We start from the raw sequence: 23,223 nt of genomic DNA, 5'->3' as shown, positions 1-23,223 counted from the left end.
CCAGAGTGATGGAGTGCTGCATCAAATGACCTGGCCTCCACAAATCACCCGACTTTAACCTAATTGAGATGGTGTGGGTTGAGTTGGACTGCAGAAAGAAGGAAAAGCAGCCAACAAGTGCTCAGCATGTCAGAACTCCTTCAAGACTGTTGGAAAATAATTCCAGGTGAAGCTGGATGAGAGAATTGTAAGAGTGTGCAAAGCTGTTATCAAGGCCAAGGGTGGCAACTTCGAAGAATCTAAAATATATTTTGATTTGTTTTACACTTTTTTGTTAACTAAATGATTCCATATGTGTTACTTCATCGTTTTGATGTCTTCACTATTATTCTACAATGTAGAAAATAGTACAAATAAAGAAAAACCTTTGAATGAGTAGGTGTCCAAACTTTTGACTGGTACTGTAGATATATCAAAAGCATTTGATAAAATATAGATTTTGGCCTTCACTACTAAAGCCCATAGAAATGCATTGAATAACAAATTCATTAAAAAAAAAATCGGTAGGCACAAAACTACCTTCATACTTCTATTAGTTTTTTTTAACCGGTACCAGTTACCTTCAGATGAGTCCCGTGACACTTGTGAGGGTCCAAGAGCAAAACGCACCCTTGAGAATATCCCCTTTCCACAGTGGGGTCCCATTAGTTTGTAACCAAAATGGTTTGGGCGCTACCAAACAGAAGTTGGCACATCGACAGTACTTCAGACAAGGCTTTCTGACACTTGTCTGACACTAAAAACATCTGTCATAAGAAACTAGCTCCCTGGTATACAGAAAATACACGAGCTCTGAAGCAAGCTTCCAGAAAATTGGAACGGAAATGGCGCCATACCAAACTGTAAGTCTTCCGACTAGCTTGGAAAGACAGTACCGTGCAGTATCGAAGAGCCCTCACTGCTGCTCAATCATCCTATTTTTCCAACTTAATTGAGGAAAAAAGAACAATCCAAAATGTCTTTTTGATACTGTCGCAAAGCTAACTAAAAAGCAGCATTCGCAAATGGAGGATGGATTTCACTTCGGCAGTAATACATTTATAAACTTCTTTGAGGAAAATATCATGATCATTAGAAAGCAAATTACGGACTCCTCTTTAAATCTCCGTATTCCTCCAAAGTTCCATTGTCCTGAGTCTGCATAACCCTGCCAGGACCTAGGATCAAGGGAGATACTAAAGTGTTTTAGTACTATATCTCTTGACACAATGATGAAAATAATCATGGCCTCTAAACCCTCAAGCTGCATACTGGACCCTATTCCAACTAAACTACTGAAAGAGCTGCTTCCAGTGCTTGGCCCTCCTATGTTGAACATAATAAACGGCTCTCTATCCACCGGATGTGTACCAAGCTCACTAAAAGTGGCAGTAATAAAGTCTCCCTTGAAAAAGCCGAATCTTGACCCAGAAATTCTAAAAAACTATTGGCCTATATCGAATCTTCCATTCCTCTCAAAAAAATTTGAAAAAGCTGTTGCGCAGCAACTCACTGCCTTCCTGAAGACAAACAATGTATATGAAACGCTTCAGTCTGGTTTTAGACCCCATCATAGCACTGAGACTGCACTTGTGAAGGTGGTAAATGACCTTTTAATGATGTCAGACCGAGGCTCTGCATCTGTCCTCGTGCTCCTAAATCTTAGTGCTGCTTTTGATACCATCGATCACCACATTCTTTTGGAGAGATTGGAAACCCAAATTGGTCTACATGGACAAGTTCTGGCCTGGTTTAGATCTTATCTGTCTGAAAGATATCAGTTTGTCTCTGTGAATGGTTTGTCCTCTGACAAATCAATTGTAAATTTCGGTGTTCCTCAAGGTTCCGTTTTAGGACCACTATTGTTTTCACTATGTATTTTACCTCTTGGGGATGTCATTCGAAAACATAATGTTAAATTTCACTGCTATGCGGACGACACACAGCTGTACATTTCAATGAAACATGGTGAAGCCCCAAAATTGCCCTCGCTAGAAGCCTGCGTTTCAGACATAAAGAAGTGGATGGCTGCAAACGTTCTACTTTTAAACTCGGACAAAACAGAGATGCTTGTTCTAGGTCCCAAGAAACAAAGAGATCTTCTGTTGAATCTGACAATTAATCTGGATGGTTGTACAGTCGTCTCAAATAAAACTGTGAAGGACCTCGGCGTTACTCTGGACCCTGATCTCTCTTTTGAAGAACATATCAAGACTGTTTCAAGGACAGCTTTTTTCCATCTACGTAACATTGCAAAAATCAGAAACTTTCTTTCCAAAAAGGATGCAGAAAAATTAATCCATGCTTTTGTTACTTCTAAGCTGGACTACTGCAATGCTCTATTTTCCGGCTACCTGGATAAAGCACTAAACAAACTTCAGTTAGTGCTAAATACGGCTGCTAGAATCCTGACAAGAACCAAAAAAGTTGATCATATTACTCCAGTGCTAGCCTCCCTACACTGGCTTCCTGTTAAGGCAAGGGCTGATTTCAAGGTTTTACTGCTAACCTACAAAGCATTACATTTCCGATTTGGTCCTGCCGTACATACCTACACGTACGCTACGGTCGCAAGACGCAGGCCTCCTAATTGTCCCTAGAATTTCTAAGCAAACGGCTGGAGGTAGGGCTTTCTCCTATAGAGCTCCATTTTTATGGAATAGTCTGCCTACCCATGTGAGAGACGCAGACTCAGTCTCAACCTTTAAGTCTTTACTGAAGACTTATCTCTTCAGTAGGTCCTATGATTAAGTATAGACTGGCCCAGGAGTGTGAAGGTGAATGGAAAGGCTGGAGCAACGAACCGCCCTTGCTGTCTCTGCCTTGCCGGTTCCCCTCTCTCCACCGGGATTCTCTGCCTCTAACCCTATTACAGGGGCTGAGTCACTGGCTTACTGGTGTTCTTCCATGCCGTCCATGGGAGGGGTGCGTCACTTGAGTGGGTTGAGTCACTGACGTGGTCTTCCTGTCTGGGTTGGCGCCCCCCCCTTGGGTTGTGCCGTGGCGGAGATCTTTGTGGGCTATACTCAGCCTTGTCTTGGGACGGTAAGTTGGTGGTTGGAGACATCTCTCTAGTGGTGTGGGGGCTGTGCTTTGGCAAAGTGGGTGGGGTTATATCCTGCCTGTTTGGCCCTGTCCGGGGGTATCATCGGATGGGGCCACAGTGTCTTCTGATCCCTTCTGTCTCAGCCTCCAGTATTTATGCTGCAGTAGTTTATGTGTCGGGGGGCTAGGGTCAGTCTGTTACATCTGGAGTATTTCTCTTGTCTTATCCGGTGTCCTGTGTGAATTTAAATATGCTCCCTCTAATTCTTTCTTTCTTTCTCTCTCTCGGAGGACCTAAGCCCTAGGACCATGCCTCAGGACTACCTGGCATGATGACTCCTTGCTGTCCCCAGTCCACCTGGCCGTGCTGCTGCTCCAGTTTCAACTGCTCTGCCTGCGGCTATGGAACCCTGACCTGTTCACCGGACGTGCTTGTTGCACCCTCGACAACTACTATGATTATTATTATTTGACCATGCTGGTCATTTATGAACATTTTAACATCTTGACCATGTTCTGTTATAATATCCACCCGGCACAGCCAGAAGAGGACTGGCCAACCCTCATAGCCTGGTTCCTCTCTAGGTTTCTTCCTAGGTTTTTGGCCTTTCTAGGGAGTTTTTCCTAGGGAGATTTTCCTAGCCACCGTGCTTCTTTCACATGCATTGCTTGCTGTTTGGTGTTTTAGGCTGGGTTTCTGTACAGCACTTTGAGATATCAGCTGATGTACGAAGGGCTATATAAATACATTTGATTTGACTTGTGGGGGTTGTGAGAGTCTCCCCTTTACAAAGAGTGGTCACGGATATTGATGGGTATTTTTTTGTTATTTCCTAGTTGCTAAAATTCTAATAGTTTGCCTATTTTCAGTTTTATTTGAATTACACAACTTTCCCAGGCCTTTATATCCTATAACACAGAAAATAATAAGTTTTGTGATAACTGCACTGTGATTTTAATTAAGTGAAGAAAAAAAATATATATACACACACACATTGTCTTTCGGATATGGATTTTTCTTAACATTAAGGATCCCAACTTAGTTTAAACGTTTTAACATTTAAACGTTCACACCCCAATTCTATATAAAAATGTACGTTTTCTTGAATTTGTTCTGGATTTGAGGACTGTGAAATGTGGCATGTCTAGTGGGGTAAGTGTGTGTGTCAGTCCTGTGTGTAAGTTGACTATGCAAACAATTTGGAATGAAGTGATGCATTCAGTCTCTCCTCTACCTTTAGACAAGAGAGACCGTCATGCATACTTTAGCCCTCTGAAGAGCAAGACTGTTCTGGGCCAGCTGAAGTGTTTCTATGTCCTTCTTTGCAGCACCAGACCATATGACTGGGCAATAATCAAGATAAAATAAAACTGGCATGTCTCAGGCTGGATACATTGCCATTCAGGTCTCCACCGAGTGTGGTTAACACCTCATGTTCCTTTTATCCTACAGTCGGTAGAGAAAGCAACTTGAGTGTTCCGAGATAAAACACTTAAGTTCTTCTGACTGGCATGGAAGTGGCTAGAATATTATGAAGTGTAAGGATAATTAGGAGTCTGAAACTAGGGTATTTGGTGCAGTGTGAGTGTGTGATGTGTTCAACAGGCTGTAGTGTTGTCAGAATCCCAGTATCATGATATGATACATTTTCCATGGCAAAAAAAGAAAACAAGACAGACTAAACTCTATGGTCATTTACAAACCTGATTCAAGTAAAATGGTGAGCTATAGCTTGAAAAATTAACAAATGTGACAACATAAATCCACATTTTAACATTAAAACCATTTTCCTCAGGAAATTCAGTCTTCTTCATGTTTTCTTTCCTTACTTATTCAAAAGTACTGTGAAACTGAAAATCGTGACAATGCGAAAGGGAGTGTGTTACACTACCTGTTCCAGCAGGTCCTCCACTTTCCTCTGCCAGCCCTCCCTGGCCGCCATCAACTCCAGCTCCTTCTGCTGAGACAGCTGGGACAGGGAGGCTTGTCTGTCGGCCTCATATTCCTCCGTCAATTCCTCCTTCAGCAACTTCAACTCCTCCCTATAGAGTGGGTAAGGGGAAGGAAGGGGTAGAGAGAGAGAGAAAGAAAGAGAGACATTGATGATCCTGAAGCCTGAAACACTACATCTCAGATTCTGGGTTGCACAGCCATAATGGGTAAATCTCATTCACCAGACACTTCAGCCCAATGCTTAAAATGTCTACTGGATCAACAAGTCAAACATAGCCTTTGTAAACCCAATAGAAAGAGGGTAAAAGTCCTGGTCCAATAGAAAAAGAACCAATCTATAAATGTATTCAACCGAAATGTGTCTTGCACATTTAACCCAACTCCTCTGATAAAAGAGGTGTAGGGGGCTGCCTTAATCGATGTCATCATGCCCGGGGAGCAGTTGTTGTTGTGGGTTAACTGCATTGCAGGCTCGGGGATTCGAACCAGCGACCTTTCGGTTACTGGCCCAACGCTATTAACTGTACTTCTACACCTGCATTGCTTGCTGTTTGGGGTTTTAGGCTGGGTTTCTGTACAGCACTTTGTGACATCAGCTGATGTAAGAAGGGCTTCATAAATACATTTGATTGATTTGATTGAACCGCTAGGCTACATGCTGTAGCCATTGCCATTATCCCTAATAAATCATCTCCCTCCAAACCCCTCCCCCTTGGCTTTCTCTCTAATAAATAATCTCCCTCCGAACCTCATAACCCATTCCCCTATCTTGTGTACCTCTGATTCGGAGCCACGCCTTACAGTCATGTGATTCGCTAAAATCAAATTCTGCCAAACAATTTGTATTTATTTAGTCACTACCACATAGGCCATATTTGAGTTGTTATTCCAGGCTTATCTGCACTATGCACAATAGCTTAGGGAGAATGTTACCTACTGGCTGACATAAAGGCCTACCTCAGAGCATAAGTCCATTTTTGGTCCAGGTCTTCAGCCATTTTGTCAATTTTCTGCTTCTCCTCTGTCCTTATTGACATTACCCTGGCTTCATGCTGCTGTTTCTGGGTTTCAATCTCCTCCTGGACACATGGACAAACCAGAGACAAGTTCAGGGAAGTTGAGGCATGATACAATATTAGTTATGAGTACAGAAAAGGGCAATGGAGTTAAACATTTGGTTAAAAAAATATACACTGCTCCAAAAAAATAAAGGGAACACTAAAATAACACATCCTAGATCTGAATGAATGAAATAATCTTATTAAATACTTTTTTCTTTACATAGTTGAATGTGCTGACAACAAAATCACACAAAAATAAATGGAAATCCAATTTATCAACCCATGGAGGTCTGAATTTGGAGTAACACTCACAATTAAAGTGGAAAACCACACTACAGGCTGATCCAACTTTGATGTAATGTCCTTAAAACAAGTCAAAATGAGGCTCAGTAGTGTGTGTGGCCTCCACGTGCCTGTATGACCTCCCTACAACGCCTGGGCATGCTCCTGATGAGGTGGCGGATGGTCTCCTGAGGGATCTCCTCCCAGACCTGGACTAAAGCATCCGCCAACTCCTGGACAGTCTGTGGTGCAATGTGGTGTTGGTGGATGGAGCGAGACATGATGTCCCAGATGTGCTCAATTGGATTCAGGTCTGGGGAACGGGCGGGCCAGTCCATTGCATCAATGCCTTCCTCTTGCAGGAACTGCTGACACACTCCAGCCACATGAGGTCTAGCATTGTCTTGCATTAGGAGAAACCCAGGGCCAACCGCACCAGCATATGGTCTCACAAGGGGTCTGAGGATCTCATCTCGGTACCTAATGGCAGTCAGGCTACCTCTGGCGAGCACATGGAGGGCTGTGCGGCCCCCCAAAGAAATGCCACCCCACACCATGACTGACCCACCGCCAAACCGGTCATGCTGGAGGATGTTGCAGGCAGCAGAACGTTCTCCACGGCGTCTCCAGACTCTGTCACGTCTGTCACGTGCTCAGTGTGAACCTGCTTTCATCTGTGAAGAGCATAGGGCGCCAGTGGCGAATTTGCCAATCTTAGTGTTCTCTGGCAAATGCCAAACGTCCTGCACGGTGTTGGGCTGTAAGCACAACCCCCACCTGTGGACGTCGGGCCCTCATACCACCCTCATGGAGTCTGTTTCTGACCGTTTGAGCAGACACATGCACATTTGTGGCCTGCTGGAGATCATTTTGCAGGGCTCTGGCAGTGCTCCTCCTGCTCCTCCTTGCACAAAGGCGGAGGTAGCGGTCCTGTTGCTGGGTTGTTGCCCTCCTACGGCCTCCTCCACGTCTCCTGATGTACTGGCCTGTCTCCTGGTAGCGCCTCCATGCTCTGGACACTACGCTGACAGACACAGCAAACCTTCTTGCCACAGCTCGCATTGATGTGCCATCCTGGATGAGATGCACTACCTGAGCCACTTGTGTGGGTTGTAGACTCCGTCTCATGCTACCACTAAAGTGAAAGCACCGCCAGCATTCAAAAGTGACCAAAACATCAGCCAGGAAGCATAGGAACTGAGAAGTGGTCTGTGGTCACCACCTGCAGAACCACTCCTTTATTGGGGGTGTCTTGCTAATTGCCTATAATTTCCATCTGTTGTCTATTCCATTTGCACAACAGCATGTGAAATTTATTGTCAATCAGTGTTGCTTCCTAAGTGGACAGTTTGATTTCACAGAAGTGCGATTGACTTGGAGTTACATTGTGTTGTTTAAGGTGTTCCCTTTATTTTTTTGAGCAGTGTATATTATTTGCTTCTCAATGAGGAGAATCTGTAGTTTAGACTGACAACAAAAGCAAGATTATAATGATAAATGTTCCACTTTGTTTTTCTTTGGATATACTCTGTAATTACACATCAACCCAAGCTATTAACCAGGGACAGGTTTGCCAAAAGCAGAGGTTAAGGCTAAGTTCATCGTTAGAATCTCCGTAGAAGCGTCGCAAAGTTTCAGAGCCGTTTCCCAAAACTATTGTAACTAACGTTGCACTTGAAAATGCTTGTAAGCTAACGACTGCCTCAGATCACTCATAGAACAACTAAGTGTGTCATTACTTTACACATAGAAGATCTCCACTAAAAACAGAATCAAAATGTTTGTCTCTCTGTGTCCACCAATGACTTTGTTGAATACAGGAACTCGCTCTGCCATTTCCTGTTTACTCAAATTTGAATAGTTCGCTGAACTCCAGTTTATAGGACAAAACAAGCAATGTATAGTGTAGAGAATCACTGCACCATTCAAACCGTTGTAAAATATATTTTTAATAACCCCCAAAATTGTGTTTTTAGCTGTTTGAAACTGGTGTACAAAACCAAAAGTAAAAGACAAAAACAAAACTTGAATGGGAAGCATAGAAAGAGCGAGAATAGAACAGATCTACCACTTCTTAGAATTGCTTTCAATGGGAATGACAGGTCTATAACTCACATTTCTATGTGAAATTGGTTGGGTCTCCCAAAAAATGACATATTGCAGCATTAATCAATTGAGTTATTTTGCCAACTGTAGGCTACTGTGATGGCTACTGTGATGTGCACAATGATGTACCAACTGTGAATTTTTGTCAATTATTATAAGCCAAACGGCCTAAATAATTGTAGCCATACACTCTTAGAAAAATTGATTCCTAAAGGGTTATTTGCAGAGGGATAGGGTTTTACCAAGAACCGTTTCCATTTTAAGATAGTAGCCAAACCTCAAAAAGGTCTTCAGTTTTGGAGATACCTCTACCTGAGCTAGAACAAAACACAACCATGTCTATTATGTATCCCATATTTTAAAAGTATGGTTGTGTAAAAATATTTTATGGCAAATTTAAATTTATAGATATTGTAAACTCAAAAAGTACAGAACATGCCTGGCTGGAGGGTGAATCGGCCACCTTGAGTATCCAAGATGGCGTAGCAGTGCAGACGTAGTTTGTCGTTCTCCCGTGTAAATTTTTTATTTTTCGTATTTATTTTCAATCTCTTTTTCCATTTTTAAATTAAATATACCTTCCGGCAACCCGCCTCACCCAATGTGATACGGATCTGCTATTTTTTGACCTTATAGCCAGAACCTCCATCAGGAGCTAGCCATCAGTAACTAACCAGCTAATTAGCTACTAGCTATTTAGTCATGGTTAGCCACTGCTAGTGGCCTTTACCTTTTGCACAGACACCAGCCGCATTTAACCTGGATAATGCTTGCCAGCCTGCCAGAATCGGGACTGTTTTTCTCCACTACTACAACACCAGATTCCTGCCGTAAGCCCTGGACCATTACTCCTGATCATCACAGCTAGCTAGCTGCCACCGAGTGTCCCAGCCCCGAAGCTAGCCTTGAGCCAGGCCCACCTCCCGGCCTGCTCAGTGGACCCTATGATCACTCGGCTACACTACTGATGCCTCCCGGACTATTCACTAACACGACAAGAATCCACTACACAACCAGATTCTTGCCGTAAGCTCTGGACCTTTGCATCAGATCATCGCTGCTAGCTAGCTGCTACCGAGTGGCTATAGTGGCTAATGCCCTTGTCCCGAAGCTAGCACCAGTTAGCCGCGAGCCAGGCGCATCTCCCGGCTAGCAAACAAAATTACTCCAGATACAATACCTCTTTTGCCAACGGGCCTGGACCCTTTGTCGGACGTCGGAGCAGACGCTTCTACTAGCCCCGGCCTGCTAACCTTTTCTTTTTTTTTTCTTTTTTTTTGAATGCCGTGTCTCCCGCTTGCTAGCATAGTAACAACTACCTAGCGGCTTCCCTGTTTCATCTATTGCTGTTCACTGGACCCTATGATCACTTGGCTACATAGCTGATGCCTGCTGGACTGTTCATTAAATCATGGTACTCCATTTTGTTTATGTCGGCACCAGCCTCGAACTCAGGCCCTGTGTGTAGTTAACTGACCCTTTCTGCCCATTCATCGACATTTTACCTGTTGTTGTTGTCTTAGCTGATTAGCTGTTGTTGTCTTACCTGTTGTTGTCTTAGCTAGCTCTCCCAATCAACATCTGTGATTGCTTTATGCCTCACTTTATGTCTCTCTCTAATGTCAATATGCCTTGTATACTGTTGTTTAGGATAGTTATCATTGTTTTAGTTCACTGCGGAGCCCCTAGTCTCACTCAACATGCCTAAGATACCTCTTTTGTCACTCCTCCAACACGTGGTGACCTCACCCAGCATAACTAGTACATCCAGAGATGCAACCTCTCTTATCATCACACAATGCCTATGTTTACCTCCACTTTACCCGCACCCTACCATACCCCTGTCTGTATGCCCTGAATCTATCCTACAACGCCCAGAAATCTGCTCCTTTTATTCTCTTATGGTCCCCAACGCACTAGACGACCAGTCTTGATATCCTTTAGCCGTACCCTCATCCTACTCCTCCTCTGTTCCTTGGGTGATGTGGAGGTTAACCCAGGCCCTGCATGTCCCCAGGCGCTCTCATTTGTTGACTTCTGTAACCGTAAAAGCCTTGGTTTCATGCATGTTAACATCAGAAGCCTCCTCCCCAAGTTTGTTTTACCCACTGCTTTAGCACACTCCGCCAACCCTGATGTTCTTGCCGTGTCTGAATTGTGGCTTAGGAAGGCCACCAAAAATTCTGAGATTTCCATCCCCAACTACAACATTTTCTATCAAGATATAACTGCCAAAGGGGGAGAAGTTGCAATCTACTGCAGAGATAGCCTGCAAAGTTCTGTCATACATTCTAGGTCTATGCCCAAACAGTTCGAGCTTCTAATTTTTAAAATTAATCTCTCCAGAAATAAGTCTCTCACTGTTGCCACCTGTTATAGACCCCCCTCAGCTTCCAGCTGTGCCCTGGACACCATATGTGAATTGATTGCCCCCCCATCTATCTTCAGAGTTCGTTCTGTTAGGTGACCTAAATTGGGACATGCTTAACACCCCGGCCGTCCTACAATCTAAACTAGATGCCCTCAATCTCACACAAATTATCAAGGAACCCAACAGGTACAACCCTAAATCTGAAAACATAGATATTATCCTGACCAACTTGCCCTACAAATATACCTCTGCTGTTTTCAATCAGGATCTCAGCGATCACTGCCTCATTGCCTGCATCCGTAATGGGTCCGCGGTCAAACGACCACCCCTCATCACTGTCAAACGCTCCCAAAAACACTTTTTCGAGCAGGCCTTTCTAATCGACCTGGCCTGGGTATCCTGGAAGGATATTGCCCTCATCCCGTCAGTAGAGGATGATTGGTCGTTCTTTAAAAGTAATTTCCTCACCATCTTAAATAAGCATGCCCCTTTCAAAAAATGTAGAACTAAGAACAGCTATTGCCCTTGGTTCACTCCAGACCTGACTGCCCTCGACCAGCACAAAAACATCCTGTGGCGGACTGCACTAGCATCGAATAGTCCCCGCGATATGCAACTTTTCAGGAACCAATACACGCAGTCAGTTAGGAAAGCAAAGGCTAGCTTTTTCAAACAGAAATGTGCATCCTGTAGCTCTAACTCCAAAAAGTTTTTGGACACTAAAGTCCATGGAGAATAAGAGCACCTCCTCCCAGCTGCCCACTGCACTGAGGCTAGGAAACACTGTCACCACCGATAAATCCACGATAATCAAGAATTTCAATAAGCATTCTCTACAGCTGGCCATGCTTTCCTCCTGGCTACCCCAACCCCGGCCAACAGCTCCGCAGCTACTTGCCCAAGCCTTCCCAGCTCCTCCTTGACCCAAATCCAGAGAGCAGATGTTCTGAAAGAGCTGCAAACCTGGACCTGTACAAATCAGCTGGGCTAGACAATCTTGACCCTCTCTTTATAAAATTATCCGCCGCCATTGTTGCAACCCCTATTACCAGTCTGTTCAACCTCTCTTTCATATCGTCCGAGATCCCTAAAGATTGGGAACGCTGCCGCGGTCATCCTCCTCTTCAAAAGGGGGGTGACACTAGACCCAAACTGTTACAGACCTATATCCATCCTGCCCTGCCTTTCTAAAGTCCTAGAAAGCCAAGTTAACAAACAGATCCCCGTCCATTTCAAATCCCACCGTACCATCTCCGCTGTGCAATCCGGTTTCCGAGCTGGTCATGGGTGCACCTCAGCCACGCTCAAGGAACTAAACAATATTATAACTGCCATCGATAAGAGACAGTACTGTGCAGCCGTCTTCATCGACCTGGCCAAGGCTTTCGACTCTGTCAATCAACACATTCTTATCGGTAGACTCAACAGCCTTGGTTTCTCAAATGACTGCCTCGCCTGGTTCACCAACTAGTTATCAGATAGAGTTCAGTGTGTCAAATCGGAGGGCCTGTTGTCCGGACCTCTGGCAGTCTCTATGGGGGTACCACAGGGTTCAATTCTTGGGCCGACTCTTTTCTCTGAATATACCAACGATGTCGCTCTTGCTGCAGGTGATTCCCTGATCCACCTCTACGCAGATGACACCATTCTGTATACATCTGGCCCTTCTTTGGACACTTTTAACAAACCTACAAAGGAGCTTCAATGCCATACAACACTCCTTCCGTGGCCTCCAGCTGCTCTTAAACGCTAGTAAAACTAAATGCATGCTTTTCAACCGATCGCTGTCCGTACCCGCCCGCCGACTAGCATCACTACTCTGGACGGTTCTGACTTAGAATATGTAGACAACTACAAATACCTAGGTGTCTGGCTAGACTGTAAACTCTCTTTCCAGACTCATATTAAACATCTCCAATTCAAAATTTTGTCTAGAATCGGCTTCCAATTTCGCAATAAAGCTTCCTTCACTTACGCCGCCAAACATACCCTCGTAAAACTGACTATCCTACCAATCATCGACTTTGGCGTTGTCATTTACAAAATAGCCTCCAACACTCTACTCAACAAAGTGGATGTAGTCTATCGCAGTGCCATCCGTTTTGTCACCAAAGCTCCATATACCACCCACCACTGTGACCTGTATGCTCTCGTCGGCTGGCCCTCGCTACATATTCATCGCCAGACCCACTAGCTCCAGGTCATCTATAAGTCTTTGCTAGGTAAAGCTCCATCTTATCTCAGCTCACTGGTCACGATAACACCACCCACCCGTAGCATGCGCTCCAGCAGGTATATCTCACTGGTCATCCCCAAAGCCAACACCTCTTTTGGCCGCCTTTCCTGCCAGTTCTCTGCTGCCAATGACTGGAACGAATTGCAAAAAAAGTTGGAGACTTTTATCTCCCTCACTAACTTTAAACATCAGCTATCTGAGCAGCTTACCGATCGCTGCAGCTGTAAATAGCCCATCCAATCTACTTACCTCATCCCAATATTGTTTTTATTTAGTTTTTTGTACACCAGTATTTCTACTTGCACATCATCATCTGCACATCTATCACTCCAGTGTTAATTTGCTAAATTGTAATTACTTTGCTACTGTGGCCTATTTATTGCCTTACCACCTCACGCCATTTGCACACACTGTATATATACACACTTATTTTTTTTCTATTGTGTTATTGACTATACGTTTGTTTATTCCATGTGTAACTCTGTGTTGTTGTTTGTGTCGCACTGCTTTGCTTTATTTTTGGCCAGGTCGCAGTTGTAAATGTTATCAACTGGCCTACCTGGTGAAATAAAACAAATGTTAAAAATCTGGAGCATCAGCATTTGTGGGTTCGTTACAGGCTCAAAATGGCCAGCAACAAAGAATTTTCTTCTGAAACTCGTCAGTCTATTCTTGTTCTGAGAAATGAAGGCTATTCCATGCCAGAAATTGCCAATAAACTGAAGATCTCGTACAACACGGTGTACTACTCCATTCACAGAACTGCGCAACCTGGCTCTAACCAGAATAGAAAGAGGAGTGGGAGGCCCCGGTGCACAACTGAGCAAGAGGACAAGTACATTAGTGTCCAGTTTGATAAACAGACACCTCACAAGTCCTCAACTGGCAGCTTTATTAAATAGTACCCGCAAAATACCAGTCTCAACGTCAACAGTGAAGAGGCAACTCTGGGATGCTGGCCTTCTAGGCAGAGTTCCTCTGACCAGTGTCTGTGTTCTTTTGCCCATCTTAATCTTTCATTTTTATTGGCCAGTCTGAGATATGGCTTTTTCTTTGCAACTCTACCTAGAAGGCCAGCGTCCTGGAGTCACCTCTTCACTGTTCATCTGTGGAGATGGGAGAACCTTCCAGAAGGAAAACCATCTCTGCAGCACTCCACCAATCAGGCCTTTATGGTAGAGTGGCCAGATGGAACCCTCTCCTCAGTAGAAGGCACATGACAGCCCACTTAGAGTTTTCCTAAAGGCACCTAAAGGACTCTCAGACCATGAGAAAAAAGATTCTTGGTTTCATCAGACCAGACATTGAACTCTTTGGCTTGAATGCCAAGCGTCACGTCTGGAGGAAACCAGCCACAACTCATCACCTGGGTTCTAAACAGCTTCTACCCCCAAGCCATAAGACTCCTGAACATCTAATCAAATGGCTACCCAGACTATTTGCATTGCCCCCCCCTCTTTTACACCGCTTCTACTCTCTGTTGTTATCATCTATGCATAGTCACTTTAATAACTCTACCTACATGTACATATTACCACAACTAACCGGTGCCCCCACACATTGACTCTGTACCAGTACCCCTTGTATATAGTCTCGCTATTGTTATTTTTCTGCTGCTCTTTAATTACTTGCTACTTTTATTTCTTATTCTTATCTGTATTTTTTTTAACTGCATTGTTGGTCAGGGACTCGTAAGTAAGCATTTCACTGTAAGGTCTACACCTGTTGTATTCGGCGCATGTGACTAATACGATTTGATTAGATTTTTGATACCATCCCTACAGTGAAGCACGGTGGTGGCAGCATCATGCTGTGGGGATGTTTTTCACCGTCAGGGACTGGGAGACTAGTCAGAATCGAGGGAAAGATGAATGGAGCAAAGCACAGAGAGATCCTTGATGAAAACCTGCTCCAGAACGTTCAGGACCTCAGACTGGGGCGAAAGTTTTCCTTCTAACAGGACAATAACCATAAGCACACAACCAAGACAACGCAGGGGTGGATTCGGGACAAGTCTCTGAATGTCCTTGAGTGGCCCAACCAGAGCCCGGACATCTCTGGAGAGTCCTGAAAATAGCTGTGCAGCGACGCTCCCCATACAACCTGAAAGAGCTTGAGAGGATCTGCAGAGGAGAATAGGACAAACTCTCCAAATACAGGTGTGCCAAGCTTGTAGCGTCATAACCAAGAAGACGCAAGGCTGTAATCGCTGCTTCAACAATAACTTAGCAAAAATGCCTAAAAAAACAGTTTTTGCTTTGTCATTATGGGGTTGTGTGTATAGATTTAGGAAAAACATTTTGAAAAAATGAAGGGTTCTGAATATTTTCCTAATGGACTGTAAATATTAACACACATTGAAAAGCTACTTCTCTTCACATATTCAAAAACAGAGGCATGGCAGTGCCACTCGTAGTCCTAGATATACCAAGTCCCTTATGAAACCCTTTTAAAAAGACAGAATAACGCATTCAATACAATATAAACAAGGGCAACTTATATGCAGGCAAAGGTGTTTGAGTGTAATCATGCTGGCCATTTAGGATTCAAAATAAAATGGATTTACAGCAAAATAGTATTTTTGGGCATGAGAGTTATACACAATCCTGAAAAAATGCCTCTTTTATTCAAAATGCATATTTACACATGATTTAACCTCCATCAAATGGTATTATGACAGCCATATGGGATTTTGGATACCATATTGGATTTGAGACAAAATCCATGGTGGCCCCAAAGATCATCTGTGGTGGCTCCCAACTTAATTACAAGAGTAGGCTCTAAAAATACAAAATCTAACAAGGTTCCTTGGACCTAAAAAAAAATTGAATTCCGATGTCTGAACCCACTTGTTTTCCTCAGAGCAGATTATACTAGCCATAACACATACAAAACATGTGGAACTATATGCATTTTGTCAGGCAGAATTTGACTTGGAAAGTTGCCCATTAAATCAGCTACCAAAAAGTAAAGCTTACATTCATCATAAATATTAATAGTTGACATTTCCGCCTATGGTATATCTGTGTTAACAGGTCTATATTTCCAAGATGCATTAAGATTTCCTGATGCTGTTTGTTTGTGTATGTAGGGCAGACAACTGACTACTTGTATTCAACATTTTTGTCCATCCCCCTTCCAAACAGGCATTATTCTGCACTTTTTGAGTTTAGGGTGTGTCACAATAGCTATACATTTACCCACTTTTGCAGTAAAATATTTTTACACAGCCATCCATTTCATATACAAATAGCCCTTAAACAGCATGGAGGTGTATTTCGTCATTGTCCTGTTGAAAAACAAATGATAGTGGGACTAAGCGCAAACCAAATGGGATGGCGTATTGCTGCAGAATGCTGTGGTAGCAATGCTGGTTAAGTGTACCTTGAATTCTAAATAAATCACTGACAGTTTCACCAGCAAAGCACCCCCACACCATCACACCTCCTCCTCCATGCTTCATGGTGGGAACCACACATGCGGAGATCATCCGGTGACCTACTCTGCGTCTCACAAAGACACTGCGGTTGCAACCAAAAATCTCAAATTTGGACTCATCTGACCAAAGGACAGATTTCCACCAGTTTAATGTCCATTGCTTGAGTTTCTTGGCCCAAGCAAGTATCTTCTTCTTATTGGTGTGCTTTAGTAGTGGTTTCTTTGCAGCAATTCCACCATGAAGGCCTGATTCATGCAGTCTCCTCTAAACAGTTGATGTTGAGATGTGTCTGTTACTTGAACTCTGTGAAGCATTTATTTGGGATGCAATTTCTGAGGCTGGTAACTCTAATGAACTTATCCTCTGCTGCAGATGTAACTCTGGGTCTTCCTTTCCTGTGGCGGTCCTCATGAGAGCCAATTTCATCATAGCGCTTGATTGTTATTTGCAACTGCAATTTTCCGGATTGACTGACCTTCATGTCTTAAAATAATGATGGACTGTCGTTTCTCTTTACATATTTGTGCTGCTCTTGCCACAATATGGACTTGGTCCATTACCAAATAGGGCTATCTTCTGTATACCCCTCTTACCTTGTCACAACACAACTGATTGGCTCAAACGCATTAAGAAGGAAAAAGAAATTCCACAATTTAACAAGGCACACCTGGTAATTGAAATTCATTCCAGGTGACTACCTCATGAAGCTGGTTGAGAGAATGCCAAGAGTGTGCAAAGCTGTCATCAAGGCAAAGGGTGGCTTCATTGAAGAATCTCAAATATAAAATAGATTTTGATTTGTTAACACTTTTGTGGTTACTACATGATTACATATGTGTTATTTCATAATAGTGAAGACATCAAAACTATTCTACAATGTAGAGAATAGTACAAATAAAGAAAAATCCAAGAATGAGTAGGTGTGTCCAAACTTTTGACTGGTACTGTTGATAGGAATATTTGTGCATGTATCTGGTATTCCCTTAATCATTTTACATATACAGTAGTGACATATTTGAGATCTTGCCAAGATTTCTGTATTTCAAATTATTATTTTATTGAGCAGAGAATACAAGGGAGTATGAGTAAAGCAGCAGTTACCTAGTGTTTGTTTTCAGTGTACTAGTGTTGATTTAGGAATTAAATTAACTGGAAGTAAATTAAATCAAACCTTTTGTAATATAATTTGATGGTATGCACAAAATAGTGTGTGAGGATTTGGTAAGGCAAGCTGATCCTAGATCTGAGCATAAGGCACATCTTCTCAAAAGTCTTACCTGCAGGTCAGTGAGCAGGTTGCTGGTCTCTCTCACTCTGGCTCTGGTGGTGTCCAGCTCAATGCATAGTTTCTCCTGGGTGTCCTTCAGACTGGAGATGTGGCTGTGTGCAGAGTCAAGGTTTTGCTCCCCTTCCTTCACCAACTCCTGAAGGTGAGACACCTGCAGTGGACGGGAAATGAGGTCAGATGTCGTGCAACTCAAGGACCAAATCAGGTAGTAGTGGCAGAGAGGAATGGGCATGCCTAAGGTTGCAAAAGGGAAGGGTATATTACTGTAAATGTTCTAAGTTTACCAGAAAACTACCAGAATGTTGGTATCTTTTAAGGATTTTATGTAATCTATCACAGGATATTTAGTGGCTGTTTTGGGTACTTCAAATTATCACAGTTGTCTGTAATTCAAATCAAATGTTATGTCACATGAGCCGAATACAACAGCTGTAGACCTTACCGTGAAATGCTTACTAGCAAGCTATTAACCAACAACGCAGTTCAAGAAAGAGTTGAAAGTATTTACTAAATAAACAAATAAATGTAATAAAAAGTAACAATAACGAGGCTATATACAGGGGGTACCGGTACCGAGTCAATGTGCGGGGGTACAGGTTAGTCGAGGTAATTTGTACACGTAGGTAAGGTTGAAGTGACTATGCATAGATAATAAACAGTGAGTAGCAGCAGTGTAAAAACAAAAAGGGGGGGGGTCAATGTAAATAGTGGCCATTTGATTAATTGTTCAGCAGTCTTATGGCTTGGGGGTAGAAGCTGTTAAGGAGCCTGTTGCACCGGTACCGCTTGCCGTGTGGGAGCAGAGAAAACAGTCTATGATTTGGGTGACTGGAGTCTGACAATTTTTTGGGCCTTCCTCTGACAATGCCTAGTGTATAGGTCCTGGATGGCAGGAAGCTTGGCCCCCGTGATGTACTGGGCTGTACGCACTACCCTCTGTAGCGCCTTAAGGTCAGATGCCGAGCAGTTGCCATACCAGGCAGTGATGCAACCGGTCAGGATGCTCAATGGTGCAGCTGTAGAACTTTGAGGATCTGGGGACCCAAGCCAAATCATTCCAGTCTCCTGAGGGGGAAAAGGCATTGTCGTCCCCTCTTCACAACTTTCTTGGTGTGTTTGGAGCATGCTAATTTGTTGGTGATGTGGAGAGCAAGGAACTTGAAACTCTTGAACTGCTCCACTACAGCCCCATCGATGTGAATGGGAGCGTGGTCGGCCCTCCTTTTTCCTGTAGTCCACGATCAGCTCCTTAGTCTTGCTCAATTTGAGGGAGAGGTTGTTGTCCTGGCACCACACTGCCAGGTCTCTGACCTCCTCCCTATAGGCCGTCTCATCATTGTTGGTGATCAGGCCTACCACCGTTGTGTTGTCAGCAAACTTAATGACGGTTTTGTAGTCATGCTTGGCCAAGCAGTCGTGGGTGAACAGGGAGTACAGGAGGTGACGAAGCACGCAACCCTGAGGGTGACGAAGCACGCAACCCTTACCACCTGGGGGCGGATCGTCAGGAAATCCGGGATCCAGTTGCAGAGGGAGGTGCTTAGTCCCAGGGTCCTTAGCTTAGTGATGAGCTTGGAGGGCACTATGGTGTTGAACGCTGAGCTGTAGTCAATGAACAGCATTCTCACATAGGTGTTCCTTTTGTCCAGGTGGGAAAGGGCAGTGTGGATTGCGATTGAAATCTGTTGGTATGCAAATTGATGTGGTTCTAGGGTTTCCGGGATGATGGTGTTGATGTGAGCCATGACCAGCCTTTCAAAGCACTTCATGGTTACCGACGTGAGCGCTTTGGGGCAGTAGTCATTTAGGCAGGTTACCTTCGCTTTCATGGGCACAGGGACTATGGTGGTCTGCTTGAAACATGTTGGCATTACAGACTCGGTCAGCGAGAATTTGAAGACACTTGCCAGTTGGTCCGCGCATGCTCTGAGTACACGTCCTGGTAATCTGTCTTTCCCCACGGCCTTGTGAATGTTGACCTGTTTAAAAGGTCTTGCTCACATCGGCTACGGAGAGTGTGATCAACAGCGTAATTATCTCTGGCCTCCTGTGTGGCCTTATCACAAAATATATTACATTATTAAATAAGATGACTTAAAAACAAAAATAAATAGAATGACAAACTGCTAATAAGGACTTTTAAAGAAATCAGCCATCAATTTGTGTAACGATTTTCAAAATTTTAGTCTGCACAAATTAATATACACATGTTACCAGCAGCAGTGCATTTCCATCAAATTGGCTTCTTGCAAATCAAAGGCTGTGCATAATGATGTAGCGCACACAAAAATCACTTTGTCATATAACTTTTCATTCACAGAATAAAAAAACTGAAATTCTATGCGTTTCCATCCCACTTTTAACTCTATTGATGGTTTTGGTACAAAAAGTCTGTGATAAACAGCAAACGTGCTGACTCTGGTCTTGACATGCGCTTTAGCCAACAGCTCGCAGATACAGGCCAGAGGGAGGCCTACACAAGAACGAGATAATTAGTATTTGTCAATTGGCAGGCAAGCATCGATCATAATGTCACCAGCTTACCAATTAACTCTCAATCTACTGGTGCACTTTCACCACCCTGTGGAGTTCATCATAACTTATTTTATCTGAAGCCTAATAAACTGTGCATGCTTCTTCAAGTCGAGAAGACCACATAACATAGCATCGTATGACTGCAAATTTAACTCAATATGGTGCTAACTATTTCTTGGGCAATTGCTGATATAATTTCCACTGCAATTTGTCGCATTATCTAATCACCGACAAAAAAATGATTGGCCCTTCTCTAGCCAATTTAGTTTTGTCGACGTTTAGGAAATGTACTGCCAATTTGAGAGTTGTAATCTGGCCTGTCATGAGTTTTTTTATCTGACAGGTACGTTAATTGCATAATTGGATGGAAACCTGGTTTATGTCAAAGACTTTCCTTACCTCTTGATTGGCTATATTGAGCTTGGCAGAAAGCTCCTTCTTCAGGTTGTCCAGTTGCTGTTGGAGACAGTTCTTCTGCTCCTCCAATGAGAGTCGCCGAATCTCAAACTCCTGGCCCATTTCCTAAAGTGACGGTCAATACCCAGATGAGTTTGAGATGCAACAAAGAAGCTGAACTTCGCATGGAGCACTGGTTTTCGTAAAAGGATACTGAAGGGAGATTAAATGCATCATCGTGCTAAAATAAGCTTGATTGCAATGCAAAACCCACAAGAACAAACCAGTGATTTAGCTGATCTCACATTGATAACGGACAGCTGCAACTTTCTTTGTCTAGGTTTTCTATTCCCGCCCCCAATGAAATAACGACCTATCAAGAGCACCGGAAATCATAAGGCTGATGAATGTAAAATAATTCAAGAATATATGTGCAATTTTAAATATATATATATATATATATATATATATATATAAAATAACTTTATTAGACTACATTTTCATTTAATAAATGATATATGATTATATAACTCAATCACGCACAGAGACTGCTGTTTAAATAAAACTTTACATTTGCCTGACAGTCATTGACATTTCTGTGCTTAACTTGAGGGACAGAGCTTTGGTGAACAATAGAGACGTGATCGTGGCTTTACATAACGCAGTGTGCCTCGTGTCTAGTCATCTTTTATATTAAGTATGCTTTTATCGGGGAAGAAATAAAATCCTCAGTGAGGACTACTTTATTGAGCACTGGGTTGAATCAAGGCTTTACGTCAACCTAATTGAAAACAATTTGTATTCAGTGAGAGGAGCTTTGCTATTAATTTCTTAGATATACACTACCGTTCAAAACTTTGGGGTCACTTAGAAATGTCCTTGTTTTCCATGAAAACATACATGAAATGGAGTTGCAAAATGAATAGTAAATATAGACAAAATGTTGACAAGGTTATAAATAATGATTTTTAATTAAAATAATTATTGTGTCCTTCAAACTTGGCTTTCGTCAAAGAATCCTCCATTTGCAGCAATTACAGCCTTGCCGACCTTTGGCATTCTAGTTTGTCAATTTGTTGAGGTAATCTGAAGAGATTTCACCCCATGCTTCCTGAAGCACCTCCCACAAGTTAAACTGGCTTGATGGACACTTCTTCTGTACCATACGGTCAAGCTGCTGAATAGGGTTGAGATTCGGTGACTACGATGGCCACTCCATTATAGACAGAATACCAGCTGACTGCTTCTTCCCTAAATAGTTCTTGCATAGTTTGGAGCGGTGGTTAGGGTCATTGTCCTGCTGTAGGAGGAAATTGGCTCCAATTTAGCACCGTCCACAGCAAAATGAAGTGATAGCCTTCCTTCTTCAAAATCCATTTTACCCTGTACAAATCTCCCACTTTACCACCACCAAAATACCTCCAGACCATCACATTGCCTCCACCATGCTTGACAGATGGCGTCAAGCACTCCTCCAGCATCTTTTCATTTTTTCTGCGTCTCACGAATGTTCTTCTTTGTGATCCAAACACCTCAAAATTAGATTTGTGTGTCCATAACACTTTTTTCCAATCTTCCTCTGTCCAGTGTCTATTATTTTGCCCATCTGGTGTTTTGCGGGTACTATTTAATGAAGCTGCCAGTTGAGGACTTGTGAGGCGTCTGTTTCTCAAACTGGACACTAATGTACTTGTCCTCTTGCTCAGTTGTGCACCGGGGCCTTCCACTCTTTCCATTCTGGTTAGAGCCAGTTTGCGCTGTAATAGGAAAGGAGTAGTACACAGCGTTGTACGAGATCTTCAGTTTCTTGGCAATTTCTGGCATGGAATAGCCTTCATTTCTCAGAACAAGAATAGACTGCCGAGTTTCAGAAGAAAGGTTTTTGTTTCTGGCCATTTTGAGCCTGTAATCAAACCCACAAAAGCTGATGCTCCAGATACTCAACTAGTCTAAAGAAGGCCAGTTGTATTGCTTCTTTAATCAGGACAACAGTTTTCAGCTGTGCTAACATAATTGCAAAAGAGTTTTCTAATGATCAATTAGCCTTTTAAAATGACAAACTTTGATTAGCTAACAACGTGCAATTGGAACACAGGAGTGATGGTTGCTGATAATGGGCCTCTGTACGCCTATGTAGATATTCCTTTTTTTTTGTTATCTGCCGTTTCCAGCTACAATAGTCATTTACAACATTAACAATGTCTACAGTGTATTTCTGATCAATTTTATGTTATTTTAATGGACAATTTTTTAAAAACTTTTCATTCAAAAACAAGGACATTTCTAAATGACCCCAAACTTTGAACGGTAGTGTATATTTTTCTTGAACATGACAAGTTGAGCTCAATTGGAAACTGAATTGTGGCTATTATGTAACATTGGCTTACTGTTCATGTGCCGCTTAAAAATCTTTTGTATTCATGAAAATAACAGACGTCTTATAAAAAGGATGACAAATTCCAATCCCCACACGACGAAGTAAACGTAGAGACAAGCTACTGTGATTCCCCATCTGTGTCTAATTCTAAATA

General features: G+C 42.9%; 1 protein-coding gene across 2 annotated transcripts in view; it reads right to left on the bottom strand.

Moving 5' to 3' along the window:
- fam184aa (family with sequence similarity 184 member Aa) overlaps positions 1-23,223 on the bottom strand; it is an 83,259-nt gene that overhangs the window by 44,917 nt on the left and 15,119 nt on the right. For both annotated transcript variants that reach the window (XM_029766853.1, XM_029766854.1), the window contains exons 6-9: positions 20,696-20,818; positions 17,751-17,912; positions 5,936-6,057; positions 4,917-5,067 (exon numbers count right to left, since the gene is read on the bottom strand). In XM_029766853.1, the coding sequence (XP_029622713.1) occupies positions 4,917-5,067; positions 5,936-6,057; positions 17,751-17,912; positions 20,696-20,818 (558 nt within the window). The remainder of the gene's footprint in view (positions 1-4,916; positions 5,068-5,935; positions 6,058-17,750; positions 17,913-20,695; positions 20,819-23,223) is intronic.

The sequence above is a fragment of the Salmo trutta genome, chromosome 12 (genome assembly GCF_901001165.1).
Source record: "Salmo trutta chromosome 12, fSalTru1.1, whole genome shotgun sequence".
NCBI lineage: Eukaryota > Metazoa > Chordata > Actinopteri > Salmoniformes > Salmonidae > Salmo > Salmo trutta.
This window is presented reverse-complemented; position numbering and strand designations above follow the sequence as displayed.